This window comes from Quercus lobata, chromosome 11, assembly GCF_001633185.2.
Source record: "Quercus lobata isolate SW786 chromosome 11, ValleyOak3.0 Primary Assembly, whole genome shotgun sequence".
In the NCBI taxonomy this organism is placed as follows: Eukaryota; Viridiplantae; Streptophyta; class Magnoliopsida; order Fagales; family Fagaceae; genus Quercus; species Quercus lobata.
Window position 1 is genome coordinate 56,710,531 of NC_044914.1, and position 18,705 is coordinate 56,729,235.

General features: G+C 31.4%; 1 protein-coding gene and 1 long non-coding RNA gene across 2 annotated transcripts; both read right to left on the reverse strand.

Annotated features, from left to right (window-relative positions):
- Nucleotides 1-1,293: 1,293 nt before the first annotated feature.
- On the reverse strand, nucleotides 1,294-18,223 carry LOC115967813. The gene is made up of 2 exons (XM_031086966.1): nucleotides 17,621-18,223; nucleotides 1,294-1,673 (listed from the first exon to the last, which is right to left on the reverse strand). Exons 1-2 carry the CDS (start codon nucleotides 17,911-17,913, stop codon nucleotides 1,418-1,420), a joined length of 549 nt encoding a protein of 182 aa, XP_030942826.1. The 5' UTR covers nucleotides 17,914-18,223; the 3' UTR covers nucleotides 1,294-1,417.
- On the reverse strand, nucleotides 1,684-3,730 carry LOC115967814. The gene is made up of 3 exons (XR_004086560.1): nucleotides 2,862-3,730; nucleotides 2,388-2,771; nucleotides 1,684-2,224 (listed from the first exon to the last, which is right to left on the reverse strand). It is a non-coding gene; the product is annotated as an uncharacterized LOC115967814 (long non-coding RNA).
- Nucleotides 18,224-18,705: the final 482 nt, after the last annotated feature.

An 18,705-nucleotide genomic window follows, 5' to 3' on the forward strand; every position in this document is an offset into this window, starting at 1 on the left:
ACTTTCTTTACTTTTTTTTTTTTAGTTTATAGTGTGCACATCAATCATTTTTTCTTTTCTATTGTAAGAATCTATATACTTTATTTATTTATTTATTTATTTTGTTTACAATGTGCACATCAGTAATTTTTTTTCTTCTATCAGAATCTATGTACATTTTTTTGTTTTTGTTTACAGCGTGCACTTTAGAATAAGAATCAATGTACGAGTGTGTACTTGAATCTATCCTTATCTATTTCTAAAAAAACATGACAAACCAAACTGGTTCAGTCAAAAAAATATTGAAAGAATAATATGCATACTTTTTTTATATCTTTCTCCTCTATTTCGACAATGGCATTACCAAAAACCAAATGGAACAATTTTTTTCCTCCTATTTCGACAATGCCATTGCCACAAATCCATTCCACATTTTTTTTTAAAAGAAATGATATGTACACATAATTTTTACAATATTTTTACAACAAATTTTAAGTGGAGGTTGTTATTGTTAGATTAAAAAAGTAATCTCAGTGTTAAATTCAAATTTAAACTAATAATAACTAATTACCTGTGATTTATTGTGAAAATATTGTGAACGTAACACCTTACATTGTATACTTTTTATGGAGTGTTTGGGTCATTTACCATGTTTGAAAGTTTCAAATAAGGAAAGAAATTAAAGGACCACAATCTGAAGAGGAAAAATCATATTTAAGCACTAATCAGTATTTTAGACGTATCTCTCTCTTCAAAAATCAAATTGACTCAAGGCTGGATGTGCTGAAACCGTGACTTAAATATCTACAACTTTTATGTTTTGAGTTTTTTGAAATTCACGAATTTTGTTGGCCGGAATTAACTCACAAGTTGCTGCTGTAAATTTGGACGAAAATTAGATGGTGAAAGTTTTATTTTTCTTTGACACTTTTACGAGGGTTTGGAAGAGAGGTTGTGGAGAATGAAAAAAAAATGTACACCACAGTAGCCATCATGCAAAGGAAAAAAGATCAACTATAAAAATAGAAGTTTGACACCTTTTTTATTCCGCCTATTATGCGCCTACAGTTGTGGCTACACATATAGATTCTATGTCGAATTAGGAATGAACAATTATAGTAAATAGATGTATGATTAGATTAATTGGGCACTAAATCCAAATGCCAAAAAATAAGTACACATTTCTTAATTTCACAAAGGTCTTACGGTTAGTAGTATAATGTGCTATGTATACTATCTAGGCATAATATTTTTTGCTACAATGATGCATAAATAATGATAATACTTTAATATATTTTTATTAAACAATCATTTTACATTGATTAGTGATTGCGACGATGGGGTAAATTCAATTTTTGTTGTGCTCCACAACATGGAGGATGCCTATTCGTTGTGGGTACCTTTGTGCTTGCACAGGATTTCTCCCCACGCGCCTCAACTATATTCTAATATCAACATCTATTTGATAATTACCACAGTCGTCATTTTCATTATCTGAAGATACCTCCATATCTTTGTTATCTTCTGCATCTTCCCCACTGTCCTCATTTGAGACATCTTCCTCAGAGTTTGTTACAGAGGCCTCCTCCTTGAAGTTTGGAGCACATGCCCATGTATTTTGTGGCATGCAAAAATCACCAACATGAAGGGGCGGTTGGAAAGGTTGTGGTGTGCAGAAATCATAATTGTACTGACTATCATAAGATGGAGCTGGCAATGGGTGATAGGACGGAGGTGTTGAATTAGGTTAGGGATAATGGTCATAGCTAAAAAAACCCTCAAATTCTTGTCCTATGGAAGTAGATGACCCAATCCATTTATATAAATTCATGCAATACTTGTTGACATTAATTGGATTATACTTACTGAAGGTAGTTAGCTTATTACCAGCATTATACTCACTGAAGGTGGTTGACTCATTACCAGCAAATGTTGACGACCTAGCTTGGGTAGAGCTGTACATATTGTGTTGTGCGGAGGTGGATGGTCCGGCATTATCATTTCCGAATTGTCCACGTTGTGCAGAGGTGGACGAGCGGGTTTCAGTATAGGTTTGCGGATGTCTTTCTTGGCGCCTTTGTTGTCGCCCGAAGGTTGTCACCCTCTCAGTAGGGATGGAGGAAATATTTGCTTCCATCGATAACTTCAATCGGGTAAGGCCATCTACTATTGGTGGAAGGACTTGTTGTGCTGTGAGATCATTCCTCTGTTGGTTTGCAACAGCTAAATTTAACATATTATTGACCTTAGTTTGTTACCATAGAAAAAGGAAAATAACATTTATTAGTGCAGTATTATTGAAAAAGCGAAAATAATAATCTTTTATCAATTTTAGTGCAGCATTTGGATGTGTAAATAATTTGTTATCAATATTAGTGCAGTATTATTGAAAAAGTTAAAATAATAACCTGGTACATATGGGCAACCGTCTCTGGTGTCGTGAATAGGTGACCATTTTGCTAGTACCATGTTGTGTAGTCCACACTTGAATCAAAATGTTCATCTCAACCTAGAAGTTCAGCTCGCATGTTCCAACGCTGGTAGTATTGTTCATGCTGCATTTTACAATTGACAGTGGACTTTTCTGTCAACTTTACACAATGCACAGATTTATCCAAATTGTCAGTAGACCACCTTGGATATCTTTGCAACAACCCAAACTGTTGCATGACTCTTTTTGAGTGGTAATACTCTACAATTTGGAAGCACAACAATGGCGCTATTGTAGTCCATATATTTTTTTCTACAAGACACCATGGATGCAAATTCTTATCGTATGGTGTCCAAACAACCTGCAATTCCAATTACAATAACTATGTTATAATCAATCAAAACAATAATATAACTAGTAAATTAACCATTGATGCATTGTGATATATTACCTGTTCATTATTATGTGTGTCGTGATTAGAACGGTACGCACGCAGAACATGTGTTGGTGTGTGAATAAACATTTTCTTGGTATCCCACCTATACACAATTAATGATTGTCATACAATATTTAGGGTTTGGAAGTTTCAAGGATTACAAAATTGTATAGAAATAAAAAGTAAATATTATACATGCGACCGTATGGGTCGTCACCATTTAAATTTGTTGGATTTATTGGAATTGGGGTCAGATATGGAAGATGCTCCCACGCCCATAATTGTGATATAAAAACAGGACCTGCAATCTCCGTGCTTTTTTTAATAGCAGCAATACACAGCCCTTTATAAAGGTAAGCAAGTGTAGCACTACCCCAGCTATATTCCCCAGCTTCACCAAAGTCATCTAACAGCTTGAGAAAGCAGCAATACAATATACTTTGTCTCTTATTTCCAAATAGTAAAGCCAAAACCTGAAACATGTATGCCCTAACATACTGTTGAATTGTTACAGCATTGACACCCTCTAGTAGGTTTGAGAATGTATCCCTTACCCATGTTATTTTAAGGCCACCAAAATTCAATGCTACTGCAGGTGGTGTCACCCCAAGTAAATTACGACATATTGTATTCCAATTCAAATTTATTGGCCCGCACACTGCATTGCCATCAATAGGCAATCCTGTAAGGATTGCTATATCCTGTAGAGTTATAGTCATTTCACAATTAGGTAGGTGAAATGCATGGGTACTAGATTGTCATCGCTCCACCAAAGAAGTGATGAGACTCCAATCAATATCTATATGTGGTAGGCGGGTAACACGGTATAATCTACATTGATGCAAATATGGGGTGATATGTTCGCCTAACTGCCGGGGGGCGCAAACGATTGTGGTCTCACTTGTAAGGTGGAAACTTGAATTCTTTTTTTTTTTTTTTTTTAAATATACAATGTTATATTGCTAATGTTTAACTTCTTTTCATGTAAATTGAATAATTGTAGATATTATTAGAACATTAATAAATTTGGATCTTGTAACGTACATTGCCTTCCATTGCGTCATTAGAGATGTGATATTTTTGTTACTCCATTTCAAATATATCCTACAATAAAATTGAAAGAAACTCAAATAAATGATTTATGAAGCAAAATTTTTAATAATAATAATAATAATAGTTTTAGCAAAAATAATTATACGCAAAATAATTAGTATTAACTATAATTGAAATGTTTACCACAATTGTGATGCCAACTAAAAAAGTGAGAATTATAGAGTGATACTTGCAAAAAGAAACTAAAAAAACACATAATTAGATAACCATAAAAAATAATTCATTAATCTAAAATTTGAATAACAAGAACAACAACAACAATAATAATCATAATCATGGCATACAAATAATATTAACTGCAATTACAACAATACATAATATTTTACAATATATTAGCTTTTAATATTTACAAAGTACATGTTTATACAATAATAATAAATCTGATAATTTCTAGAGCTATAAGTTAATATGCAAAGCAAAAAAACTTACATTAACAAAAAACTTACAATCCTTAGTTATGGCACACTGAAGCAGAGTAAAAAAGTAACTTTGCAACCTAAGGAACTGTGATGAGATGCAATTCTAATTCTTAAGCAACTTGTCTTGCATTACACTTGCCTTAATCTCCAACATGATTCTTTTTTGTTGTTTTATTCTTCAATTGGTAATATATTTCCTGCAGAGAATAAAAATCAGATGAGATGAGAAGTTGAGGTGATTAGTTGATTGAATTTTAGTTTTTTTGGGTTTACTTTCTTTGCTTTTTTTTTTTTTTTTTTTTGTTTTTTATTTGCATTGTAAAATCTATATACTTTCTTTGCTTTTTTTTTTTTTTGTTTACAGCATGTACATCAATCATTTTTTTTCTTTTGCATATATGTACTTTCATTGCTTTTTTGGTTTACAGTATGCACATCAATAATTTTTTTCTTCCATATTGTAAGAATCTATGTACTTTCTTTGCTTTTTTTAATTCACAGTGTGCACATCAATCATTTTTTCTTTTCTATTGTAAAAATCTATATACTTTCTTTGTTTTTTTTTGTTTACAGTGTGCATATCAGTCATTTTTTTTCTTCTATAAGAATCTATGTACTTTTTTTGTTTTTGTTTACAACGTGCACTTTAGAATAAGAATAAATTTACCAGAGAGTGTACTTAAATCTATCCTTATCTATTTCTAAAAGAACATGACAAATTAAACTGGTTCAGTCAAAAAAATATTGAAAGAATAATATGCGAACTTTTTTTATCTCTATCTCCTCTATTTCGGCAATGGGAACAATTTTTTTTTCTCCTATTTTGACAATGCCATTGCCACAAATCCATTCCAAATTTTACTTTTTTAAAGAAATGATAGATACACACAATTTTTACAATATTCTTACAACAAATTTAAAGTAGAGGTTGTTATTGTTAGATTAAAAAAGTAATCTCAGTGATAAATTCAAATTTGAACTAACAATAACTAATTACCAGTGATTTATTGTGAAAATATTGTAAAAATATTGTGAACGTAACACTTTTTTTTTAAATTCCTCCCCAGATTTCGACAACCAGATTTTTATAAAAAAAAAAATTCACTTATTTCGGCAATGGCATTGCCACAATTCCATTCCATTATTCCCCTTCCCATTTTCGGCAATTGCATTGCCACAATTACAAAAAAAAAAAAAAAATAAAAAAAAAAAAAAAAAATTCACATATTTTGACAATACCATTGTCACAATTACCAAAAAAAAAAAAAATCGCCTATTTCGGCAATACCATTGCCACAATTCTTTTTTTTTTCCTCACATTTTCGACAATGGCATTGCCACAATTACCAAAAAAAATATCATCTATTTCGGCAATACTATTGCCACAATTCTATTTCTCTATTTTTTTTTCCTCACATTTGTCTCCTCTATTTCGGCAATCCCATTGCCACAATTCTATTCTCTTTTTTTTTTTTTCCTCACATAAAATTTTTTCCACCTATTTCGACAATCTCACTGCCACAATTCTATTTTTTTTTTTAGAAATGATAAGTGCACACAATTTTTACAATATTTTTACAACAAATTTTAAGTGACAGATTGTTATTGTTGGATTAAAAAAGTAATCTCAGTGTTAAAATCAAATTTGAACTAATAATAACTACTCACTTTTGATTTGTTGTGAAAGTATTATAAAAATATTATAAACGTAATACCTTTTTTTTTAATTCTTCCGACAAAAAAATTTTTTCGACAATGATATTGCCACAATTCCATTGAATTCTCCTCCCTCCCATTTTCAGCAATGCCACAATTACCCAAAAAATAAAAATTTCCCTATTACGGCAGTACCATTGCCACAATGCTATTCCTCATTTTTTTTTCCCTCACATTTTCGACAATGACATTGTCAAAATAGGAGAAAACTTATTCCACCTATTTCGGCAATCTCATTGCCACAATTCTATTCTGTCTTTTTTCCCCCCTCACATTTTTGGCAATGACATTGTCGAAATAGGTGAAAATTTTCTCCACCTATTTCGGCAATCCCATTGCCACAATTCTATTATTTATTTATTAATTTATTAAAAAATTATAGATACACAATTTTTACAACAAATTTTAAGTGACAAGTTATTATTATTAGATTAAAAAAGTAATCTCAGTGTTAAAATCAAATTTGAACTAATAATAACTAACCACTTGTGATTTGTTGTGAAAGTATTATAAAAATATTGTGAATGTAACAACTTCTTTCAAATTTCTTCCCAAATTTCGACAACAACAATTTTTTTTTTCTCTTCCCATTTTCGACAATGCCATTACCACAATTACCAAAAAAAAAATTTCTTTTTTCTCTATTTCGGCAATGACATTGCCGCAATTGCTTTTTTTTTTTTTTTTTTTTGAGCACTCCACACTCAAGCACACAGGATACAAGACTCGGGCAGGGAATTTGGACAGAGGAATTTTGGTAACAACGTTGCCAAAATTCAAAATCTTTCTCTTTCCAACTTTTTCTCTTTCTCTCTCCTACTTTTCTTGTATTTCGACGACATTGTTGCCGAAATTCTCTCTCTTTCCTCAATTCACCAATTAAGTTCAAATAATATCTATAACGCAAATGGTATTAAGCCAAAAGACTCATGTCCAGTAGTATAAATAAGCTAAATTGTAAAAATAAATTGCCTTTCCCCGTTAATGTCAAAGGCAACCTTATTACCCACATCTTGGTACCAAAACAAAATTGAAGATAAAATCATAGGGTCAAAAAATATGAAGACAAAAAAAAAAAAAAACGAATAATAGAGGCTAAAGCCTAAAAAGTAAAGGTAATTTCAAACTAAAAAATTACCTTCTTTCCAAATCCTTCCATCCCAAAATAAACGTGTTCTCTTCCCACCTCCACCAAATGTAACACGTTGGCTTAGGAGTAAACATTCTTTATTCCACCCCCTTCCAAACTTGAACCACCAGTCTTTGCTCTTTATTGCCCAATCCTTCAAAAATTAAAAGTTTAAGCAAGCACTAATTAGCTAAATATTAAGTGCAATATGAAACTCCAGTAATCAAAACCTTTATAACTAAAATATTAATACAAATTTAACATGATTTTTGTTGACGAAAAACAAGTTTAAAAATTTCGTAAACTTTTGAAGAAAGAGCAAGGAACTTTCTTATGCAGAATCTAAAGGGAAAGCATCAAAAATTAATAAAAATTTGGGTTAAACAATAATACACATGCTTAATCCAAAAAACAAACCGTATAATAGATTCTATCTAAACAAACACTAAATATAGATCCGACAAAAATTGAAGCTTTTGGGTGGTACAAATTCTAGTGCATCATGGTGATGAAAACAACAAAAACATAAAGAAACGGCCCACAGATGAGTAACTTTTCGAGCGTTGAAAAGGCTTTACCTTTCTTTATATTGCACAATCGAGCCTCACACATATGAAGGCTCTTCCTTCTCTTTGAGGTTATTGGGGTGTGGAAGATGAGAAAGTGTTAAAAGGAGTATATAAAGAGAGTCAAGGGTCCGTGATAGAGTTTATTTTGTTAAAAACTGATATAATATAGTAAAATAATTTTTAAATGAATAAACAGTCTTATAAGATTTTTTTTTTTATTGGAATAAAAATTCTAGTGCATTATGACGATAAAATCAACAAAAACATAAAGAAACGGCCCACAGATGAGTACCTTTTCGAGCGTTGAAAAGGCTTTACCTTCCTTCATATTGCACAATCGAGTTCGAGCCTCAAACATACGAAGCCTCTTCTTCTCTTTGAGGTTATTGGGGTGTGGAAGATGAGAAAGTGTTGAGGAGTATATAAAGAGAGGTGAGAGTCTGTTTTGATGCGGTTTATTTTCATTGAAAACTATAATCTGGAAATTTCATTACAAAATAATTTTTATACGGTGCATAAAAAAATAAAAACAAAAAAAGAGACGCCTTTTATCCGGAGCCAAACATTTACACACGCGTGAGAGGTCTCATCAGTGAATAGGTGAAAACTGAAAAGCACTGAAGATGATTAAAGAGGCTGTGTAGTGAATGATGAGAGCCTACAAGATTCGCACGGACAGAAACAGGTTATTGGGGTGTGGATCATGAGAAAGTGTTGAGGAGTATATTTGATGCAGTTTATTTTTATTAAAAATTGAAAATATTATTATAAAATAATTTTTAAATAAATAAATAGTATTATAAGATTTATTTTTAATAATTTTTTAAATAAAATAATTGTAAATCTTATAAACAGTGTATAAATAATCTATAATGTCTCTTATACTGTGCATAAAAAAATAAAAGTAAATAAAAACAAAAAAAGAAACGCCTTTTATCCGGATCCAAACATTTACAAAGGCGTGAGAGGTCTCATCGGTGAATAGGTGAAAACTGAAAAGCACTGAAGATGATTAAAGAGGCTGTGAACTGAATGATGAGAGTCTACAAGATTCGCACGGACTGAAACAAATGAGCGGAAGAACACGTTCCAATATATGGTATAGGCTTTAGGGGGCTGTGTAACTATCTGTTTGGAAGTTTAGAGAGAGAAGAGAGGGGAGGGGAGTAGAGGAAAGGAGATATTTTTAAAATTAGTAAGGGGGAAGGGAGTAATTGGCCCTTCCTCTTGTTTGGACGTTTTAAAAATTAAGATGAAAATGAGAAGAAATAATTTAAATAGACAAATTTATCCTTATTTGAAAATGGACTTGCCACATCAAAAAAAAAAAAAATTACAACATTAGTTTATAATTAATTTATCAGTTTTATAAAGTCTTGAACTTGACCATCATTGTTCAAATCTTGGAATATGTTAGTGAATTTTTTTTTTTTTTTTTTTTGGTTGAAGCATAAATAAAATTTTTAAAAAAATAATGGCTACTACTCCTTAAATTTTGCAAAAATCGTTCCTCTTGACCGTTGAGAAAAAAAAAATAAAAATAAAAACTTTGCGAACCCCATAACAGGAAGCATATTTTTTTGTATATACTTTCCACAAAAGTATCAACATGTATATCCCTTTTCCTGCAACTTCTCAGCAACCAAATAGGACATAAGGTTCTTTCTTATAAATACTGAAACAAAAAAAGTTGGGATTTTTACCGTTGGTATAGAAGTTATCGATCAAGTAGTGAGGAGAGTCAGTGGAGGAGTTCTCATAGCTCATGAACTGAGACTCAAAGGACCTCAGCATTTCCATCGGAGACCGTGAGAAAGACAACCAGTTCGTTGAACGACCCATTATTTCTTTTTGCTTTTATAATCTTATTTTTTTGCTTTCTGTTTGGTTTCTCTAAATCTGCAGCACAAGCAAGCACGGAACATTGATTAATCTCAGGTCTTTTTTTCTCATTCAACTTAAATTTTCTCAGGAAACAGACAAAGAATAATCTGTGTGTAATTTTGTTAATTTAGAAAGGGTAAATTAGAGAATTTACTTGGACAATAATTTATCTACTCTAATCTCCCTCCAAATCTCTCCAATTTGGGAGTATTAAAAATGAGAGGTTAGAGGGGGTTGAAACCCCTCCAAACCCCTCCCCTCATTCTTTAAAAAACTTCCAAACAAAGTAATTAGATTACTCTCCCTCCCTCTACTCTAATCTCCCTCCTTTTTTAAACATCCAAACAGGCCATAAATGATTTTTCTTATGTGCATCCCGGAGCTATTATTTCGTGAAGGATACCCTCTGCATGGAGTTATCAAGAGGGTTTAGTGGGAAACCAACGGGCAAAATTTGGCTTTGACAAGATAGGTGATTTGATGTTTTTCTGTACATGTCTTTATCTTGGATGTCGGGCTAGTCTTTGAAGTCCTGAACCATCTCAAGACCCCTTTTTTTACTGTTTTACCTTTCTCATTATTATAATATAAATTCTACCCATTCAGGAAAAAAAAAAGTAATTTAATTTCTTATTATTTTAATTTTATGAAAAATCCAGCTTTTTTTTTAAATTTTTTTAGAGAGAAAAGATATATTGGCTTTCAAACTCTGATTCGAGTCATTCGACTATATAAAAGGAGATAAATAAATTATAAATCTCATGACAGTTCAAGATTATTAAGATATTTAAATTAATCAAATTTTCATACAAAAAAATTTAAATATATCGAGTTACAAAAAAGTGAAATTTTATAATTTTCTTCTACTAATTTTCAAAACAGGCAGTTATTATATAATTTATATCTATATTATAGTGCGGTTTCGATCCGCATTTGTGTTTGTGTGTGCACGTTTTGCATTTTTTCTCTCTTTTTTTTTTTTTTTTTTTTTTTTTTTAGTGCTTATGAACAGTAATGGGCACTGTTCATGCACGTGATTACACTGTTGGGAGAAAAAGTTACTATTCATGTACTGTTCACGCATTGTTCATAGGACTCACCACCACTTTATTCAGAAAAAATATTAAAACTGGGTCCCACGACACTATTCACACATTTAAAAATTATTTTACTACATTATTTTCAGTTTTTAATTTTCAGCAAAATAAATTGTATTTAAACGGACCCTATATATAAGAGGATTCTCATCTTTTAACTAGACTTTTATATGGTTCAAAAATATCTTCATTAATGAAGAGTGACTTTATTTAGAAATAGGGTCATAAATGTCAAATAACAAATTTCATTTTGAATTCAAATATAGAATTCCTAAAATTTTTTATTTTTTTCCTTTATGCCGAAAAAAGAAATTATGGCTTATCTTTATAGTTTATCAATTTTATTTGTTTGAAAAAAAAATATTTCTAAATTATAATAAATGCAAATTATTAACCTTTATCCAAAAAAATAGAAAAACCTCTTGTAAAATGTACTCCCGCCTAAATCAATGGTTTTACATGGAGTCGTCACTTATTTAATTTAAAAAGAAAAATAAGAAAACTTTCAATAAAAAATACTTCTGTTGTATTAATGTATATGACAATTTACATCAAATTTTGTAACAAAAATTTACAATGTTTTTTTGTCCTAGATACAATCTAAGAAAAGTAAATTACATTGCTTTATTTCCTAGTTACATTCTAAAAAATGTAAAATTACATATACAAGAACATAGTCTAGAACCCTTGATCTTGATTCAGAGGCTAATTTACGAGATAGGAAGATATTAAGCACCCATCTTGCCTAGTAAAACTGGTCTCCTAAGTTAAGGTGGCCAATATCATATCATGTCAAACAATATATCATATAAACATATTAATTTGCAAGAATTGTAAACAAATATGTGTTAGGGGAATTAGATATAAAAAGAAACAAAAAGTGAAACTTGTTAGATAACAATTTTAATGTAAAGAAAGCATTGAGGTAATGGCATGTTCATCCAAGAAATCAATGTAAACAAAGAATTCCTATCCTAGACATGTTCATCTAAACATGTGAAGAAAAAACAAAGTTGTCATGTTATTTGTCATCAACATAATTGCAAAGAGAAACAAATAAAAATAAAACATTTGAGCATATTTGATCATCCAAGCAATTATGAAAAGAAGTAAAGGAAAATCCCTAGACATGTTTATCTAGAGAAAATCAAAATACTTTGACATGTTTGTTCAAGCATTTAAAAAAAGTAAAACAACTACCTAGACATGTTCATCTAAGCATTGAAGAGAAAGTCGTGTTTTAGCCTAGAAGTGCTTATCTAAGCATTCAGGAGAAATTTGTGTATTAGCCTAGAAGTGTTCATCTAAGCATGTAAAATGAATATTAATGAGACATATAGGCATCTTCATCCAAGCATATCATGAAAGAAACAAATAACAACTTGTTAAGCATTTATTCAAGCATGTGTAGAAAGTTAAGAACATAATTAACTACTTACCAGCATAGAGAATAAATTAAAAAGGGGAAGTGATCACTTAAAGGGTTAGGGAGAAAGCACAGAAGTACTAAACTATAACCAAAGTAAGAACAATGGTTGCACAACAGTTTTTCTTTTCTGATTTCTCACTAGCTCTTTAGAGGGAATGAGGGTCCAGAAAATGAAAAAGGTCTTCTCTATGTATAGGGGAAGAGATGGCTTGGCTTTAAAACTAAGTTATTAGCTTTCTTTTGAAGATAAGGGAGGAGATAACCTGTTTAAATGAGCTGGAATGGATTTGGTGTCGATTGACATATAGTCGGTATCGCTGCCATTATACCAGGATGACGATCAGATATGACACATAACCCTCCTAGATTAGTGACATTAATCTGAATACAACGCAAAAACTAATACCAGCTATCATTAGTTTCCTTCTCCACAATGGCAAAGGCAAGTGGAAAAAGTCTGTTGTCACCATCCCACGCTAATGCAATCAGTAATGTACCTTTGTACTTACAATATAGGAAAGTTTCATCTATACTAATCACTGGCCTACAATGTTGAAAACCTTCAATTGGCAATGATTCGTAAGATTTGTCTCAATCACCAAACGCTCTACCAATTGCTTTCTCTTTTGCCTCCCACACCTTAAAATAAGAAGGCTGTATTGGTACTTATTATAAAGAGTCTGTTGAAGTGAAGCAATCTTTATGGTTGGATCATTTTTGACAACATCCCTCAACTCTTTCTCAGTAACATGGGTGTTTAATTGATCGTGATCTTGTGTGAGCGTGGACTCTGTACATGTGTGTAGACCATTGTGTTTCCTAACTTTAAACAACCATATGTAGCCCAGAAGCATGCTCGAAGACGCTAAAAACAATTTTTGCACCTTACAGACCAACATTCTGGATCTGACTCTCTTACACAAAATGTTTGGTTCCTCTTGATGTGATAGCGTTTAACAGCAACTTGTAGTTCATCCTTATCGGCAAAAAGCAAGCCCACATAAAACTCTTGGGCAGGGTCCTAAATACTCTGAGTGGGCTTTTCAAATGGTGGGGTTGGATCAATCATATTATCCCATGTGTTCTGTGAAAAACTCAGTGATGAAGGTTGATGGACTGCCATAGTTGGACTGCTTTCATAATTACCTTCATTTGGAGGCTCCTGTTCATCTCCAATACCATCAAGGACCTCATCGCCATCAAGTTCGTCATCACTATCCATGGTTCGCATCCTTTTTGATAATGTATGGACCGCATTTTCAGTAGTAGCAGCTATGCGATGTGTAACATTGGAATCATTAGCAGCTCTTTGAGTGACGGTTTGGTCATACTGAACTTCAAACTCAACATAAGTAGTCTCTTGTATGACATACTCAGTTGGATTCTCATAGTCAGCATCATTGTTGTTCATTGGCCGAGAAGGAACATGTTAATCCTCAATTGCAACATGGGTATATAGAGCATGATAGTCAGCACCGCCAATGTTGATTGGAGAATGAGCCGCATTTTGAGAATAATGACCAATATGAGTAGCATATGGATCATGGAAGTGTCCGTCATGTGAATAACTAAACGATGCACTTGGTCCTTCGTTGGCATATCAAATGGGAAAAACATCTCGGTCACTTCTTGTAGGCTCTACACCCACGTATAACTCTGCACCTACAATTCCATATTGACAGTCTAACATATCGAATATTACATTGACACCATTATCATCTGCTACCAAATCTTGCTGGTAAGTCATAGGATGTGGATGACATTGAAATGGAAATCTATACCAAATAGTCAATTTTAAATCTTCTCTGTTTATATGAAGCGTGGATGCTACTCCATCACATAGATCTTCAAATATAACACCCTGACTTAATGGAAGCATAGAAAGAGGTGACCCTTCGTAATAAACCTCATTTTCTCCATGTTTAATTATTCCACCGGAATAGATAAGAAAAATGAACAATTTTTCTGCCATCTACACTAAAACATAACAATAGTATTAATAAATTAACACTACATAACCATTACAATGCAATTCAAGAAGGTAATCCATTAAAAATATTCACTGATAATAATAGTATTAAATTATTTTTTATTTAGGTTTATGAATGTATGCTAACCTTTTCTTTTTTTTTTTCTTATAACATACGTGTATATTATAGGCTAACAAACTAAGTATTTATTTAAGGAAATATACGTCAATTTTGAAATTTAGGCAAGAATTAATGGACAAATAATTTAAAACATATCATACAAATCAGTTTATGTTGCAAAACACATAATACAAAAACAAGATCTGCATAAACAAATAATTTAACAAAAACAAGATTTCCATGCTTAGTTATGCCCCTAAAACATATCAACATGAATATTATAAAAAGAAAAGTATTTACTTAAGAAATATAACTCACCTTCTAAGAAATAACGAACGGATAGATATTTGTAAGTGTTGTTACTTATAGTTGTTTGTAGAATGTATGGCATGCATGATTTGAAAATGGTTGGTAAAATTAAAAGGGGAACAAGAGTGGAGAAGAAGGTTGATGGAATTTATAGGGGAAAAAGAGTAGAAAATAAGAACTGTGGAAATTTCAATAACATTAGTATTGTTTAAATAGGATGCAAGTTTCATATCAGTTAAATTCTTAGATTTTAAACTATATAATTAGATACGCAATTGACTAAATACAACACAACACAGATATGACACTCTGATACAAATAACTTACTTAACTATAAACATATATTCACTACAAATAATCTCTGCAAAAATCTCAATTTCTTTGTTTTTTTTGGTTTATAGCGTGCACATCAATCAGTTTTTTCATCCATATTGTAAGAATCTATATATTTCCTTTGTTTTTTTATTTATAGCATGCACATCAATCATTTTTTTTCTATAAGAATCTGTGTACTTTTTTTTTTTTTTAATGTTTACAGCGTGTACTTTAGAATAAGAATCAATGTACTCATTGTACTTGATTCTATCCTTATAGGGTACTTTTACCAGAAAAGAACATGACAAACAAAACTCCTTCGGTTAAAAAAATACTGAAAGAATCTCTACAATGCCATAAATAGTGAAAGAATCTCTGCAATGCCATTGTACTTGAATCTATCCTTATATGGTACTTTTTTTTATATGAGTACTTTTTTTAATATCTTTCTTCTCTATTTCGACAACAAAAAAATACTGAAAGAATCTCTGTAATGCCACAAATACTGAAAAAAATCTCTGCAATGTCATTGTACTTGAATCTATCCTTATAGGGTACTTTTCTTCATATGCGTACCTTTTCTTTAATCTCTCTCCTCTATTTCGGCAATGCCATTGCCACAAACCAGATGAGATGAAGAGTTGAGGTAATTAGTTGATTGACTCTTTGTTTTTTTTTTTTTTTTTTTACTTTCTTTGCTTTTTTTGTTCACAGCGTGCATGCAAGAATCTATGTATTTCTTTTGCTTTTTTTTGTTTACAGCGTACACATCAATCAATTTTTTTCTTTCGTATTATAAGAATCTATGCACTTTCTTTGCTTTTTTAGATTTACAGTGTACACATCAATCATTTTTTTTTTCGGTATTGTAAGAATCTATGTACTTTATTATTGTTTACAGCGTTCATATCAATCATTTTTTTTCTTCCATACTGTAAGAATCTATGTACTTTGCTTTTTGGGTTTACAGTGTACACATCAATCATTTTTTTCTTCGGTATTGTAAGAATCTATGTACTTTATTGTTGTTTATAGTGTGCACATCAATCATTTTTTCTTTTCTATTGTAAGAATCTATATACTTTTTTTGTTTTTTTTTTTTTAATTACAACGTGCACATCAGTCATTTTTTCTTCAATAAGAGTCTATGTACTTTTTTTGTTTTTGTTTATAGCGTGCACTTTAGAATAAGAATCAATATACGAGAGAGTGTACTTGAATCTATCCTTATTTATTTCTAAAAGAACATGACAAACCAAACTGGTTCAGTCAAAAAAATATTGAAAGAATATTATGCGTACTTTTTTTATATATCTCTCTTCTATTTCGGCAATGGCATTGTCACAAACCAATTGGAACAATTTTTTTTTCTCCTATTTCGACAATGTCATTGCCACAAATCCATTCCACATTTTTTTTTTAAGAAATGATATGTACACACAATTTTTACAATATTTTTTCAAAATTTTAAGTGGAAGTTGTTATTGTTAGATTAAAAAAGTAATCTTAATGTTAAATTCAAATTTGAACTAATAATAACTAATTACCTGTGATTTATTGTGAAAATATTATAAAAATATTGTCAACGTAACATCTTAAAATGTATACTTTTTATGGAATGCTTGGGTCATTTACCATGTTTGAAAGTTTCAAATAAGGAAAGAAATCAAAGAGCCACAATCTGAAGAGGAAAAAAATCAAATTTGAGCATCAATCAGTATTTTAGACGTATCTCTCTCTTCAAAAATCCAATTGACTCAAGGCTGGATGTGCTGAAACCGTGACTTAAATATTTACAACTTTTATGTTTTGAGCTTTTTGAAATTCATGAGTTTTAATGGTCAGAATTAACTCACAAGTTGCTGTTATAAATTTGGACAAAAATTAGACAATGAAAGTTTTATTTTTCTTTGACACTTTTACAAGGGTTTGGAAGAGAGGCTGTGAAGAATGAAAATAAAAATGTACACCATAGTAGGCATCATGCAAAGGAAAAAAGATCAACTATAAAAATAGAAGTTTGACACATTTTGTATTCCGCCTACTATGCGCCTACAGTTGTGGGTACACATATAGATTCTATGTCAGATTAGGAATGAAAAATTATAGCAAATAGATGTATGATTAGATTAATTGGGCACTAATTTCAAATGCCAAAAAATAAGTACACATCTCTTATTTTTACAAACGTCTTACGGTTAGTAGTATAATGTGATATGTATACTATCTAGGCATAATATTTTTTGCTACAATGATGCATAAATAATGATAATACTTTAATATATTTTTAATAAACAATTATTTTACATTGATTAGTGATTGCAACGATGGGGTACATTCAATTTTTGTTGTGTTCCACAACATGAAGGATGCCTATTTACTCGTTGTGGGTACCTTCGTGTTTGCACAGGACTTCTCCCTATGAGGACTTCTCCCTATGTACCCCGACTGTGTTCTAATATCAACCTCTGTTTGATAATTACCACATTCGTCATTTTCATTATCAGAAGACACCTCCATATGTTGGCTATATTCTGCATCTTCCCTACTATCCTCATTTGAAGCATCTTCCTCAAAGTCTGTTACGAAGGCCTTTTCCTCAAAGTTTGGAGCACATGCCCTTGTATTTTGTGGCGTGCAAAAATCACCAACATGAGGGGATGGTTGAGAAGGTTGTGTTGTGCAGAAATCATAGTTGAACTAACTATCTTGGCCATAATTGCATTGCCCAACATAAGATGGAGGTGGCGAGAGGTGATAAGAGGGAGGTGTTGAATTAGGTTGGGGATAATAATCATAGCTAAACAAACCCTCAAATCCTTGTCCTATAGAAGTGGATGACCCAATTTGTTGATATAAATTTATGCAATACTCGTCGACATTAATTGGATTATACTCACTGAAGGTGGTTGGCTCATTACCAGCAAATGTTGATAGCTTAGCTTGGGTAGAGCTGTACAATTTGTGTTGTGCGGAGGTGGACCAGTCCGGCATCATTATTTCTGCACTGTCCACGTTGTGCAGAGATGGACGAGCGGGTTTCAGTATAGGTTTGCGGTTGTCTTCCTTGGTGCCTTTGTCGTTGCTCGAAAGTTATTACCCTCTCAATAGGGACGGAGGAAATATTTACTTTCATTGATAACTTCAATCGAGTAAAGCCCTCTACTATTGGTGGAAGGACTTGTTGTGCTGTGAGATCATTCTTCTGTTGGTTTGCAATAGCTAAATTTAACATATTATTGACCTCAGTTTGCTGCCGCAAAAAAAGGAAAATAACATTTATTAGTGCAGTATTATTGAAAAAGCGAAAATAATAATTTGTAGTTTCTTAAATTTTTTTTGTTTACAGCGTGCACGTTAATCATTTTTTTTTCTTCCGTATTATAAGAATATATGTACTTTCTTTACTTTTTTGGTTTACTGTATACACATCAATAATTTTTTTCTTCCATATTGTAAAAATCTACATACTTTCTTTGCTTTTTTTGTCTTATAGTGTGCACATCAATCATTTTTTCTTTTCTATTGTAAAAATCTATATACTTTCTTTGTTTTTTTTTTTTTTTTGTTTACAGCATGCACATCAGTCATTTTTTTCTTTTATAAGAATCTATGTATTTTTTTTTGTTTTTGTTTACAACGTGCACTTTAGAATAAGAATCAATGTACCAGAGAGTGTACTTGAATCCATCCTTATCTATTTCTAAAGGAAGATGACAAACCAAACTAATTCAATCAAAAAAATATTGAAAGAATAATATGCGTATTTTTTTTTATCTCTTTCCTCTA